Consider the following 13,358-nt stretch of genomic DNA (forward strand, 5'->3'; position numbering starts at 1 on the left):
TTTTCATTCAGAAGTGATTTAGGATTTTGGAGGAGTTAAAAGCTAATGGCTAAGCTGTTGTAAAAAAAAAAAAAAAGGAGTGGGGAATTGGGGTGGGGCTCAGGGCTTGCTGAGGAAGGAGCAGCTGAAGTTGGGGAGTCCTACAGAAGGGCTGCAGGGAACCCCCAAGGTACCTGGATTGGAAGAGGACATTGAGCCTCAGACATGAACAAACTTCCATGGTACGTGGTCCACGGATTGCATGGTCTCTGCATCTGCTACTGGTCTCTCTGTCACCATGTGCCTGCCAGCCTGTCGTGGATGGGACCATGGACACAACACTGGACCTACCAGGCCCCTCTCTTACCTTCCAGACAAGGTTTTTTGCAGGGTGAATATGTGGTTTTTGAATCATAGGCAGAAGGATGACTTTGGGTACTGGCAGTACTATTTTACTGAAAATCTGGAGTTGCACAAATAGTTATTTAGAACATAAAACTAAAGGGATTTATACACAACAAATTACACTCAGCATTTATAAGAGGCAGTACAAAATGTGTTCTGCTTCTACATGATATAAACTGCATATAATACCATGATTTAAACAATATTAATTAATTAGTTCCGTGAAATACATCTTACTCAGAACGTCTGATGTTTCCCACAATAAAGGGAAAAAATGCAGTTCTTTGAGCAGTTGGGTTTCTTTTCATTTCCAAGTTCACTTTAGTGACGGTGGGAAGATTTAAGGATAATCCTTTCACTGAAGACGCAGAAATCAAAAAAAGTCACAGGACTGTTCTGAACTCATCAAAAATGAAATTAGGCACGTGTGCTTCAGCAACCTAAAAAAAATAAGAGTTAACTGTTTCATAGTGTTATAAGAAGCAATTCAAATTTTTCCATATGAAAATTAAAGACATGAAGACATCCTTTGGAGCAAGGTGAATCACAGGGAAATACTGGACCACTAATTGAAACCGTCACCTTCTGCTTCTGGTGTCCTACTGCTGGTGTTTAGTCTCTTAGCATTGCTGCCATCTGAAGGGATGCTATACAGCTCCCTGTCCCCCCACCCCCACTCCAGACGTGAGCTCCTTGGCTCTTAAAGGCACTTGGATCTGCAAGGATGCACATGCCTCTGGGAAGTACTAAGAAGTAGTCTCAGTTCACCTCATAAATAACTGATGGCCAACCTCAGTCACTTGCCAGAACGGGACATCTGGCAAGTGACTGAGGCCAGAGGGGGAAGAGGAGGAAGACCCTAAAGGCAAGCGTTCCTTAACTGTGCCGGGGAAGCCCTCAGAGGGGTGGGACTGGTAAATGGGGTGGAATGTAGAACCAGGTGGTCTCCAAGTGCTGGAAATCGGTAGTCTTTAAGAGCAGTGTTTAATTTTTTTCTGACTATAAAGTTATCACCTGCTAATTAGAGGAAATTTAGCAAATATAGAGAAGTATAAAAAAGGAATAATCTCTAATCTCAATTCCTTAAAACTAAAACTGCTAATTATTTTGTATCAAATTCTTCCAGTTTACACACACACACACACACACACACACACACTCAAAACTAGAATCACATAATCTTCTGTCCTTTACCTCTGCTAAATTTTATGTTCTGAACATCCTTACATGTACATCTTGGTGAACTTTTGCATATATACCCAGCAGGTAAATTTCTAGCAGTGGAATTGCTGGGATCAGTAAGATATTATAGAAGTTTTTTTAAATAGGTAAAGTCAAATTGCCCTCTCCAGAGATAAGCAAATTTACATTCCCGTTGATAGTACTGAGAAGTCCCATTTCTTTGAAGCTTTCCCAAGCACTGGGGGCCCAACATTTTACTTTTTACCCATCTGATGGGTGGAAACAGTAATTTTACTGTTATTTTGATTCATGTCCCTTTAATGTAAGGTTGAACATCTTCACAAATGTTTATTGGCTACTTGTATTTCTTTTCCTGAAAACTGCCTGTTTCCTGAAAACTTTTTTTTCTGTTGGATTGGTTATCTTTTTCTTATTGATCTAGAAGAGCACACTATAAGTTAGAAAAAAAAAAGTTCTTTTGTTAATAGTTTTCCCAATTTTTAAAAAAAATTTTTGAGACATCTGACAGAATTGTTTCATTACATTCAGCACTTATAAGATATGAAATCTCTAGATCTTTTGTGGCTTCCTCCTTTGGTGTTATATATAGGATGTTCAAGAGTTGATACATATTTGTCTAAAACTTCTGCTGATTTATTGGTTTCATTTTTCATGGTAACTATTTGTAATCAATTTTGATACAAGGAAGATGTGAAGAGACTAACTTGCTTTTTTTTTTTTTTTTTTTTTTTTTTTGTGGTACACAGGCCTCTCACTGTTGTGGCCTCTCCCATTGCGGAGCACAGGCTCCGGACGTGCAGGCTCAGCGGCCACGGCTCACGGGCCCAGCCGCTCCGTGGCATGTGGGATCTTCCCGGACCAGGGCACGAACCTGTGTCCCCTGCATCGGCAGGCGGACTCTCAACCACTGCGCCACCAGGGAAGCCCAACTTGCTATTTTTTAACAACATAATGAACTAACTGTCCCAGCACCACTGACTAATATTTCCTATCTCCCCTAATTTGAGATGCCACTTTTCCTTCTACACTGTTGTATGTGTTAGGGTTTGTTTCTAGGCTACACATTCTAGTCAACAGAAGATCTACTGAGTTTCATAACAGGACCACACTATTTTGATTTTTATAGTTTTAGAAAAGTAAATATTTTAATATACAGTATAATGTGTTTTAGTATCATCTTTAAAAAAAATTCCACGGGCTTCCCTGGTGGTGCAGTGGTTGAGAGTCCGCCTGCCGATGCAGGGGACGCAGGTTTGTGCCCTGGTCCGGGAAGATCCCACGTGCCGCGGAGCGGCTGGGCCCGTGAGCTGTGGCCGCTGAGCCTGCACGTCCGGAGCCTGTGCTCTGCAACGGGAGAGGCCACAACACTGAGAGGCCCGCGTACCGCAAAAAAAAATCATAGAACTTAGGCTAAAGTGGATTTTTCAAAATCAGAATGGCTTTTCAGCATCTGTTGAAGGTTTTTTTATATTTCAGGGTCAAGCTCTCCACTCTCAGCTAAAACTTACCACAGTGGAATTACTACTGAGAAAAGAAAAGAGTGTCTTAGGAGGTAGAAAGTAATCTGTCATTTTTGGAAATGGTGGTTGTATAGCACTTCAACCATGGTGTGAACTTAGCCAAACTTGCTGTGGGAACCAGGTTACTGTAGAGATGAAAAACAAAGCACACAATCATTCTCTACCTGACCCCTTAAGGAACTCTCCCCTGGAGCTCAACTTAGCTTCTCCTCAACAGGCTGAGCTGCAGGCCGGAGGAGGGCGAGAAGAGGGAGGAAGCTGTGTTCAACCCTGTCTTCTCGCAAAGCACTGAACACGTGGAGGAGGGGGGAACATCTTAGAGCCGAGCCCGGGGTGGAGGAGGGTGAGGGGCTCAGAGGTGTCCACTGGGAATGAGCCTCTGGACTTGACTCCTCATGGGGCCAAGGGCATGCTTCATACCATCTTTCTACAAAAAGGGCATTAATATTGTTCTTTATCTACTGCTTACCCTTCTGGGTAGCTTTGTGTACCGAACATAATCCTCCAGAAACAGAAGGGCACCCACAACATCTGCAGGCATTTCTGGTATCTTCTGGCTGCAACAGAGAACAGTCTGGATCGATTAACTACTTTGTACACAGTGGACCCTCAGTCAAAATACTGAAAGACTAAAAAAACGACAGATGACTAAATGAAGCCAAAGAAGAGACAAATCTACAGCACCTCCTCCTGAGTCACAGCAAGCCAGATCTTGCTGGCCTATCTTCAGAACACAGCCCGGAGGAGGGAATCTATACTTCTCTGAACGGCCTACACGGGCCTTCACCCCATGGTGCCTGCTGACTCTTTAGGGTAGCAGAGAAGGAGACTCAGGACCCAGCATCTCATGCAAATAACTTGTTTCTATCCCAGAAAAGCCACATCTGGGGTGGGGGAGGGGAGAACTAAAGGTTTACAAGCTTTATATCACGTAGGAACTTCCGTGCAATTCGTTCCGTTACACACCAGGAACTTGGGCTATGCTGCCCACGAGGTGCTCCCTGACACTCCACTGAAGGGTGGAGCCGTCCCTGGGCAGTGGCCCAGTGGGAGGACACGGGCTCACTGAGGTCTGAGCACAGTGTCCAGGATGGCAGGGGGACAGGCCTGTACTTTCCCCCCACGGAGCTTGCTGATGGCGGTTATGACTCATTCACAGCGCATGCTCCCAGGGCTCCTCGGCAGAGTGCCTAAGGATGAGCACACCTTTAATTGCCCCAAACAAGGAGATGTGCCCCGACCTGCTTTACAGAGCAAGGTGAGCAGGCAGTTCCTGTCTCTACTAGGGGGATGATAAGAGGAATTTGCCACGAGAGGTTCCCAGCCCATTCTGTAACATCAATTCCGTTTCTTCCTGGTTCGCCTTCTGTACCTTGTACACTGCTCCACTGTGGAGCGGATAAACTGGCCGATCAACGCCAGGAACTGTTCTGTGTACCGGGAATGAAACTGCTTCAGCAGGGTGAGCAGTCCCAGCACGAGTGGCGGCCAATCCACGGGGTCGGCAGGTTTTCGGCAGACCATGCCTGCAAGGACAGACAAATTACAAATCACCACCAAGTGAACTGCTTGCCTTAGGCAACATTCATTTAGTATGAATGTTCGTGAATGTCAAAATGTCTGGGGCCCACATCATCACTGGCAGATGGTTATGTGAGGGAATGATAATCCAGGATTACATTTTGAATTAGGTCCAGGATTTGGTGGAGGCTTCTCGTGGTCTGAAGGATTCAACACCCTAAAATGGGTACTAATTTTTATAATTACCATCACTGTTTCTTTTGGATTATATAATTAATGGATGCAACTGTAGAAAAATTTAAAGATATAGATAAATATAAATGAGGAAATAAAAATTACCTAGAATCGGCTTCTGTTAGTGGCAGCATGGCATACTAAATACCTTGAACTACTCTCTTAAATGAAAACACTCAACATGCTGGATAAAATTTTAAAAGTATCTTTAAACACAAGGTTAAACGTTACACAAGAAAAGAATGTGCAGAAATCAGGACAGTCTAAGAAGGAAATATGTCAAGTGAGTGAGTGAGTGCCAAAGCTGGCCTTTTCACTAAGGATTTCTGCCCAAATCTGGAGACCTTGACCTTCTGCCTGCATGGCTGCATGGGGAACAGGAGACAGACCACAATGTTAAAAACTAAACAAAACAAAAAAACAAAGTTGGAAGACTTACATTGCTAGATTTCAAGACTTATTATAATGAGTTACAGTAATCAAAACATTATTGGCATAAGGATAGATAAATACATCAATGGAACAGACTAGAAAAGCCAGAAATAGTCCCAGCCTTAAAGGATCAATTGAATTTCCATGAATATCCAAACGATTTAATGGAGAAGGAGAAATCTTTTCAAGAAATGATGCTGAAAATGGATATCCTTATGAGGGAAAAAAATGAACCTTGACCCCTACTTCACACTATACATACTATACATAAAAAGTAATTTGAAACAGACCACAGACCTCAATGTACAAGCTACAAGAACAAAGTTTCTAGAAAAAAACATAGGACAATATCTCTGTGCCTTTGGGGTAGAAAAAGATTTCTTATAATACAGAAAGCACTAATCATAAAGAAAAAAATGGATAAATTGGACATCATCAGCATTAAAATTTTCTGCTCATTAAGGTCACCAGTAAGAAAATGAATAGGTAAGTCATTTTGTGAGAAAAAAATTCACAGCATGTATACCAAAAAAGGACTTGTATCCACAATATATAAATAACTCCTATAACTCAGTGACAAAAAAGCAATCAGGGACTTCCCTAGTGGCGCAGTGGTCAAGCATCTGCCTGCCAATGCAGGGGACGTGGGTTCGAGCCCTGGTCCGGGAAGATCCCACATGCTGCAGAGCAGCTAAGCCCGTGTGCCACAACTACTAAGCCTGTGCTCTAGTGCCCGCGAGCCACAACTAGTGAGCCTGCATGCCACAACTACTGAAGTCCACGTGCCTAGAGCCCATGCTGTGCAACAAGAGAAGCCACTGCAATGAGAAGCCCACGCACCGCAACCAAGAGTAGCCCCTTTTCGCCACAACTAGAGAAAGCCCGTGCTCAGCAACAAAGACCCAACACAGCCAAAAATTAAAATTAATTAATTAATTATTTTAAAAAGCAACCAACCCAATTTAAAAATAGGCAAAAGACTTGAACAGACACTTAACAAAGAAAAATATAAGAAGCAAACAAACAAAAAAGATACAAAGAACCGCCAAAAAGCACTTGAAAATGCTCAACATCATTAATCATCAGGGAAAGGCAAGTTAAAAGGATAATGAGATACCATACACACCCATTAGAATGGTTCAAATTAAAAAGATGAGATGGCCAAATGCTGATGGGTTGTAAAATGGTACAACCACTTTGCGAAAAGGATTGGCAGTTGATTAGAAAGTTAAACTGGTCAGACAGACCTGCAGATCCCATATTTGGGTTTTTGTGAAGACTGGAAAAACTTACTTAAGATGCCAAAACAAGTTATCTTGATTTACCTAATCCAGGCCTTGGCAATTCCAAATTACTCAATGCCCACTGTAAAAGGCTCTAGCCACACTCAGAACATGGAGAAGTAATCCTTTCCAGGTGGAGAACGAAAGTGATGTTTACAACAAAAACTTCCTCTGAATGAGCACCACAGAGATTCTTCCTTAAAAGACAGACCAAGGCAGGCGTGCGTTTCTCAGATCAGTCTTGAGAACAATGCTTACAAGGTTAAATAAATGTTTTTAGGGTCCACAAACATGCTGATATTCCTTCCTCAGTCCTGCTTTTCTTTAATTTGATCCCCGACTTAACACATCAGCCTAATTCATGAAAAGTACTGTAGCCAGGGGACTTCTCTGGTGGTAAAGTGGGCACAATGCAGGGGGCACAGGTTTGATCCCTGGTCAGGGAACTAGATCCCGCACGCATGCTGCAACTAAGAAGTCAGCATGCCACAACTAAAGAGTCTGCATGCCGCAACTAAAAAGTTCCCATATGCCGCAATGAAGATCCCATGTGCTGCAACTAAGACCCAGAATGGCCAAAATAAATAAATAAATATTAAAAAGAAAAAAAGAACTGTAGTCAGGTATAGATACATTTCTAAGACACTTAACAGTTTTGTTCTGTTTTGTTTAAAGATCTGGGAATTCCGATCTTCCACTATCACTATTCCACTGGAATAGCAAAATGTTTCCCATAAGGAGTTGTATAATCAAGGAGCCTGACCTTAAACATACATGCAATGAAAGAAATATTACCTAAGAACAAGACCACTGAACAAACCATCTTAATGAAAACAAGGTATCTTCATGCACTGACAACTCACCATTATAAAGAAGCATATATTCTTATTTTGTAATAACACAGGGACAAGAGAGGGAGGTCATGAATCTCTGAATCTTGAGATGAACTTTTAAGTCCATCTTGGGATGGTTCTTTACATTGATTTTGACCAACATACAGAAAAGGATCCAGCAAAAGATAAGCACTTGCTCTGTGAGAGGTACTGTCATAGGTATTTTTGAAATCTGATTGGCCTGAGAGGTTAAGTAACTTGGCCAAAGTCACACAGGTGATAAGTCATGAAGCCAGAATCCAAACACACATGTGTTCCCTCCCTCTTATGGCAAGGGCTTATCGGGCGCCACCATGCCCTGCATTCTGTGGCTGTAACAGTTATTGTTATTGGGGCTGTTTCTGGAATCAAGGAATCTTTTTGAATGAGGGAATAAAAACCTTACAGAGAATCCACATCTTTATTCTAAAAAAAACACTTTTGGAATAGGAAGGGAAATACTTGAAGGAAGAAATATATTTTGGAATTGCTGGTTAAAAAAAGTATATGGTTACATTCATGGAAAAGCTCTTACAATACTTTTAAAGTAAATTAAACTCTACAGCAGACTCTAAAAAACTCTACTTAGATATAAAGTTTGGAGACAGAGGAAATACCCGGGAATCTTATAAAAATGTTCAAGATAAAGTCAATGACAAAAAAACATTGGGTTATATTCTTGGACAGGACAAATATACTGATAGCCTTTGGTATCTATTGTTTGTATCACGTATTTTCAAAAATGAAGTACTGGATATCCCTGGTTTAGTCTCCTGTATGTAACTATATTTTTACTCTTCACACCAAAGTTCCAGATACACAGTAGGCACATAACACTTGTTGAAAGAATAGGACATTAACCAAAAAGAAGTTTCTTTCCCACCATGATCAGCTCCTTAAAGAAAAAAGAGAAGCAAAGGTCCCACACATTTTACAAGCTGGATAATCAGCCACTGTAAATTAAAAGTGGATTATACTTGGTTGATATTAAATCCACCGTCTGCATCATATTTCAGAGGCCCAAAGACATGGATTTTATAAACACGCAATTAACTATGAAAGACCTCATGTGTGACACAGCATTCTATACCAAGAGCTGTTTGGTCAGATGTTAATCTACCGTTATTGTTCCTTATTGCAAAGAATAAATGTCATACAGTACCTAGGTTTTTGCTGTACTGAAGTTTTGGCAACTGGGCGATCAAAAACAGAAAGTTGACAACCGGGAAGTAGGGTAAGCGCTTTGTTGTTATGTATATCTGGAAAGAGAAGGGAAGAGATGGGTTCTTCACATCACACAATACCACAGAACACACTTTCAAATGGAAAGCTGCCATTTTATTTCAGCTTGCTCTTCTGACTACTGAAAACTAGGATGGTTCCATTAACTTGCTGCCTTCAGAGTTTTATTTAACACCACTGACCGTTCCCCCACCAAACACAGATACCCACTTGACAATGAGCCCCTTTGGGATGGGAACAATTTTGCTTAGAGATTAGCAGTTACCTCCCCCGGCCCCGAATCCTGTTAATGTCAGCAACAAAAGGAGGGGAAAAAAAGGTGATGAGCAAGAAAGTCAAGGCAAAGCTGGAAGGAGGGCAGAGGGAGGGAAAGAGAAAGAGGGAGAAAGAAAGAAGGAAAGATCCACATAGCAGTGCGTGGCAGCGCGTAAGCAGAAAGCAAGCAGATGTCTCTTTGTCCAGTGGCTTTCCCACAGGCAATGCCACAGAGCAGTCTCTGGGTGTAGCATCACCCCAGTTCACGGGGCAGGAAAGTTCAGTCAGAACACACCCAGCCGTCTCCCTCCTCCCCGTCGGACTGGTTCCCTGGGAGGTGGGGTGGCATCCTGGCCAGGAGCGCCAGCTCTGGTCAGACTGCCAGGCTCCATCGCTGGCTAGTGTGGAGCCCTGGGAAGTTATCAACCTCTGAGCCTCAGGATCCTCCCCCAACAAGGGCACAATTAAGGGACTGCTTTGAGATCAAGTGAGAGCACCCATGGTGGGGTTAACACAGTGCTTGGCACGTAATTACAAAACGTTAGGTGCTATTTAGGTTCATAAATTTTTACCCCAAACCCGGGGGATTGTATAGATTTCAGAATTTCATATTATAATAAAGATTTTAGAAAGGTAATATAGAGTCTAGGGTAACAACCTGTAATAAAAGTTATCAGTATTTCGGCATCAAAACATGAAAATTCACAGGAGTATAAACAGCCGCAAGTCAGTTTGGGACAGGTTTTGGCACCAAGTGAGATCTGGCACCAACTTGTGGAAAAAACTTTCAGGTCTCAGAGGTTTATGGAGATCAGAATTGCAGAAAAGAACTTGTGGCCCCAGACTATGATTGTGATTACTGTCAGCCACAGAGGGAAGTATCTTTGGGCAAGAGGGATCAATGCCACCATTTAGTTGCAGTTCAAATACCAAACCGCAGAGAAACCTAAAACGAATCTCCTATAGATACAGCACTTTTCACTTTTCAACGAGTTCTGACAAACACTGTATCACTTGATTCCCACAGCTCCGAGTCAGGCAGGGACGGTGCGATCATCCTCATATTACACGTGGGAAACAGGAGCCCAGAAAGGGCGGGAACTCAAGAGAAGGGAGGCTCCAGGATGGGAACCAGGTCCTCCCAGCACCTGAGCACAGCGATCTGGGCCAGATCGCCTTAGGTACCACCCTGTCCCCCACCACACCATCATATATTTTAATCATTAACCTTGTTCAGTGGGTTGTGGATGCCAGCTGCCTCCAGGTAGGCTGTGATTTCATATAAGAGTGTGTTATCTTCCTTGGGGTAAGGAAGTGAAGGGTCCTGATAGTGGGCCTCAATATCTGCTAGGAGAGCCCTAGATGAAGGAAAAAAAAAAAAAAAACCAAAACAACAGTGATAAACATTAGAGATAAAATGAATCTAGACAACAGTTAATACAAGCTATTATCTTCCAGGGATCCAGTGTCATCACCTGTAAAACAAGGGCTTGATCCTTCTAATTCTCAATTTCCATACCTGTGATTGGTTACAAATGGAAAATTTGACCTAGAATTACATTATCTTTTGGAGTTCACCCAAATCAAATGCTTTCACCATTCAAAGTTTTATGAATTGACTGAACTATTTTCACTATCTACTTTGTCAAAAGCACTGACTTTGTGACCAAGAAGCACAGATTATTTATCTTTAAGCAGGAGGCTCGAAATCAGAGCAAGCTGAGGGAGAGGTAAAGGGTGTGGCTGTGCACCAGGATGCATTCTCACAGCCACACCTGGGCATCAGTGCGCTTCCACCCACCCTCAGGAGAATTAGTGACTCAGTCCTGTGGAAAGCCAGGTGTGGATTTTGGTAATAATTGCCTTCTCAATCTGTGCAAGTACCTAGCATGGTGTCTGGTGTGTAGTAAGTGATCAATGTATGTTGGCTGAATAAATGAATCTATCAAAAAAAAAAATGAGACACAGACCAAGACAGATTTGATTACCTATGGGAAGAAAGCCTATAAATTCAGAGAGCCTTCTCACTCAAGAAGAACTTAAAAGAGCAGGTATTGAACAAAGAACTGGAATGCTAATTGATGATGAACAATCCAGGCCCACAGCTGGCTGTTTCAAATGCCGGCACTTACTTATTGAGATTCTCCAAAGCAGCTGCCAGATGTTTAGAGTCAAACCGACAAGAATAATTTAATTCATTGGCAATCTGTTGTCTCAGAATCTGCATCTGCCCAACCTGTGAACAAGCAAGAGAGAGAACAGGTAAAATACACAAGCATTTCAAAGAGATAGCGAAGAGACAAACAAAAAGATGATGAGTTTTTATTGGAAGGATCACAACATTCTAAAGAAAGATTCAAGGCTTTCCTGGACTGCCTTTATGGCTAAGGCCCGCATCATCCCTAACAGGGCAGAGGACCCTCCAAGAAATGTCTGGAGAGATTTCTGTACACCAACTTCAAAATACCCTGACGTCTAACAGTTTACAAAGTGATCCATTAATGCTCAGTTGTCCATGGATTAAAGGTATGTGTTTTGAAGCTCTATTTTTGATCTTTTGGAATAAATTCTTCATGTTCAGTACCCACTAATGAGAAGCCCTACTTCCTTTATTTGTCCTAAACTGAAATTTCTCAAGTCCTAAGGATGTCATTTCACTCTAATATTCGGTCAATATAAGCCTGTCTACATCACTCAGGATTACAGATCAAGAAATAATCTAGGTAATAAAATAATCTACACACAATCTTCCAAGAAGGCCCTTCTAACAATGATAACCCCGAATCCAGAGGTTCTTAACCTTTTGTTGGCACCTTGGACCTCTTAAGGAATCTAGTGAAGACTATGGACATTGTCTCAGAATAATTCTTTTGAATGTACGAAATAAAACATACAGGATAACAATGGAAGCCAATTGTAACAAAATGTAATTCGCAAGCTATTAAAAGAATGGATCTGTGACCTGGAGTTATGCTAGCATGGATCAACCATCGTAATTTCCAAGTAGTGATGAGCATAAAAGGTATTTGGAGGTATCCATGGCGACTGTCAGGTGTTAGGGAACTATCTTTGGGTCAGTCTGAGGTAAGAGTTCAGCTGGCTCTGACAAGTTCAATTTGTTGGTATCATAAAGTCAACAGTATACCCTAACTTTTTATGCAGTAAATTCCTTTTCTTTTCTAGAAAAGCTATCCCTAAAAGATTAGCAAAGGGGAGAGGAGGAATAGGAAGGGAGGTTGTTTAGTAATGATGGCAATAAATAAAGATGGCATAATAAAAATGGCATAATAAAAATATTGTTGCCATAATGATGGCAACAATAAAGAAGAAATGAACACATTTCCTCTTAGTTTTTGGGAGCAGAGAAAGGAAAAAAAGAGTGGTCTTCTCTAAGAGCAAAGAAAAGGTATCATTTAGATAAATGGAGCTTATAACAGTTAAAAGTGCCAAACGACCTCAAATGTACTACCTTGGACCACTATTCTTATGAGGCTATACTACTTATGTCAAGAAAATAAAAGTCAATCCAAAAAAATGCTATTTGTAAGTAAGAAACCTTTTATTAATAGAAAACTATTATTATTTAAAAATTAGAATAGGGCAAGGCCAAGAAAACAGTGGGTTCTTCCAGGCCACTCAAAAATGTCCCTCTAACCTTGTATCTGCCCATATAATGCCTTGCTTAATTCCAGATACTTTATGTCAAGGATTCCCTAGAAAATACCAATCTGGAAATGGAAACAGAAATAAAGGCAGTTTTATGTAACTTGTTCTTATTTAAATAAGATCCTGGAGAGGTTAAGGAGCCTGGGAGGTGATAAGCTCATTCTACCTATTTGTTCCCCTATTAGAGAGCTTTGGACTGTCACGCTTTCTCTCTGTGATTTCCCTAGAGCTACACTGACCAAGAGAGCAGCCACTGGCTGCCTGTGGTTGTTTAAATTTAAATGATTAAAATGAAATAAAATTTGAAATTCAGGTCCTCACTCCCCACAAGCCACATTCTAAGCGCCCAACAGCTCCATGTGGATAGTGGCCGCTGTCACTGTTGAACAGCACAAGTATTTCCATGCTGTTCCAGATTATTACGCCCATTTAGTGACCGCAGGTTCCCTAATTCAAGACAAAAAGACAAATTGGTCCTTGGGGGTTTTATGTAAAGATCAGTGATTTAGACACAAAACTTGGCTACTACTGAATTACCAGCAATTATTGATACAACTGACAGTGGTCCATAATAGTCACTGGGAAACCTCCAAAGCCTCTTCTAAGCATCTCTGTAATCTCTCTTGGCTTCCTACAGAGGTGAGACTCAGGCCAGTCCAGATTAGGGTGGCAAACTGACAGCAGCTCATTAATGAACTTGTTACATAAGGATGGAGTATAGCGGAGGGAGGAAAACTTCTATTTCC

At 41.6% G+C, this 13,358-nt stretch overlaps 1 protein-coding gene across 2 annotated transcripts in view; it reads right to left on the reverse strand.

Moving 5' to 3' along the window:
- Positions 1-409: 409 nt before the first annotated feature.
- The window catches only part of WASHC5 (WASH complex subunit 5), a 51,762-nt gene continuing 38,813 nt past the window's right edge, over positions 410-13,358 (reverse strand). Inside the window, exons 24-29 of one of the 2 annotated variants that reach the window (XM_060116117.1) lie at positions 11,079-11,182; positions 10,175-10,304; positions 8,612-8,708; positions 4,480-4,633; positions 3,577-3,664; positions 410-824 (exon numbers count right to left, since the gene is read on the reverse strand). In XM_060116117.1, coding sequence (XP_059972100.1) covers positions 768-824; positions 3,577-3,664; positions 4,480-4,633; positions 8,612-8,708; positions 10,175-10,304; positions 11,079-11,182 — 630 coding nt within the window. In that variant the 3' untranslated portion in view covers positions 410-767. The remainder of the gene's footprint in view (positions 825-3,576; positions 3,665-4,479; positions 4,634-8,611; positions 8,709-10,174; positions 10,305-11,078; positions 11,183-13,358) is intronic. The other variant, XM_060116119.1, reaches the window with a different exon arrangement.

Source organism: Mesoplodon densirostris, chromosome 13, assembly GCF_025265405.1.
Source record: "Mesoplodon densirostris isolate mMesDen1 chromosome 13, mMesDen1 primary haplotype, whole genome shotgun sequence".
Classification (NCBI taxonomy): domain Eukaryota; kingdom Metazoa; phylum Chordata; class Mammalia; order Artiodactyla; family Ziphiidae; genus Mesoplodon; species Mesoplodon densirostris.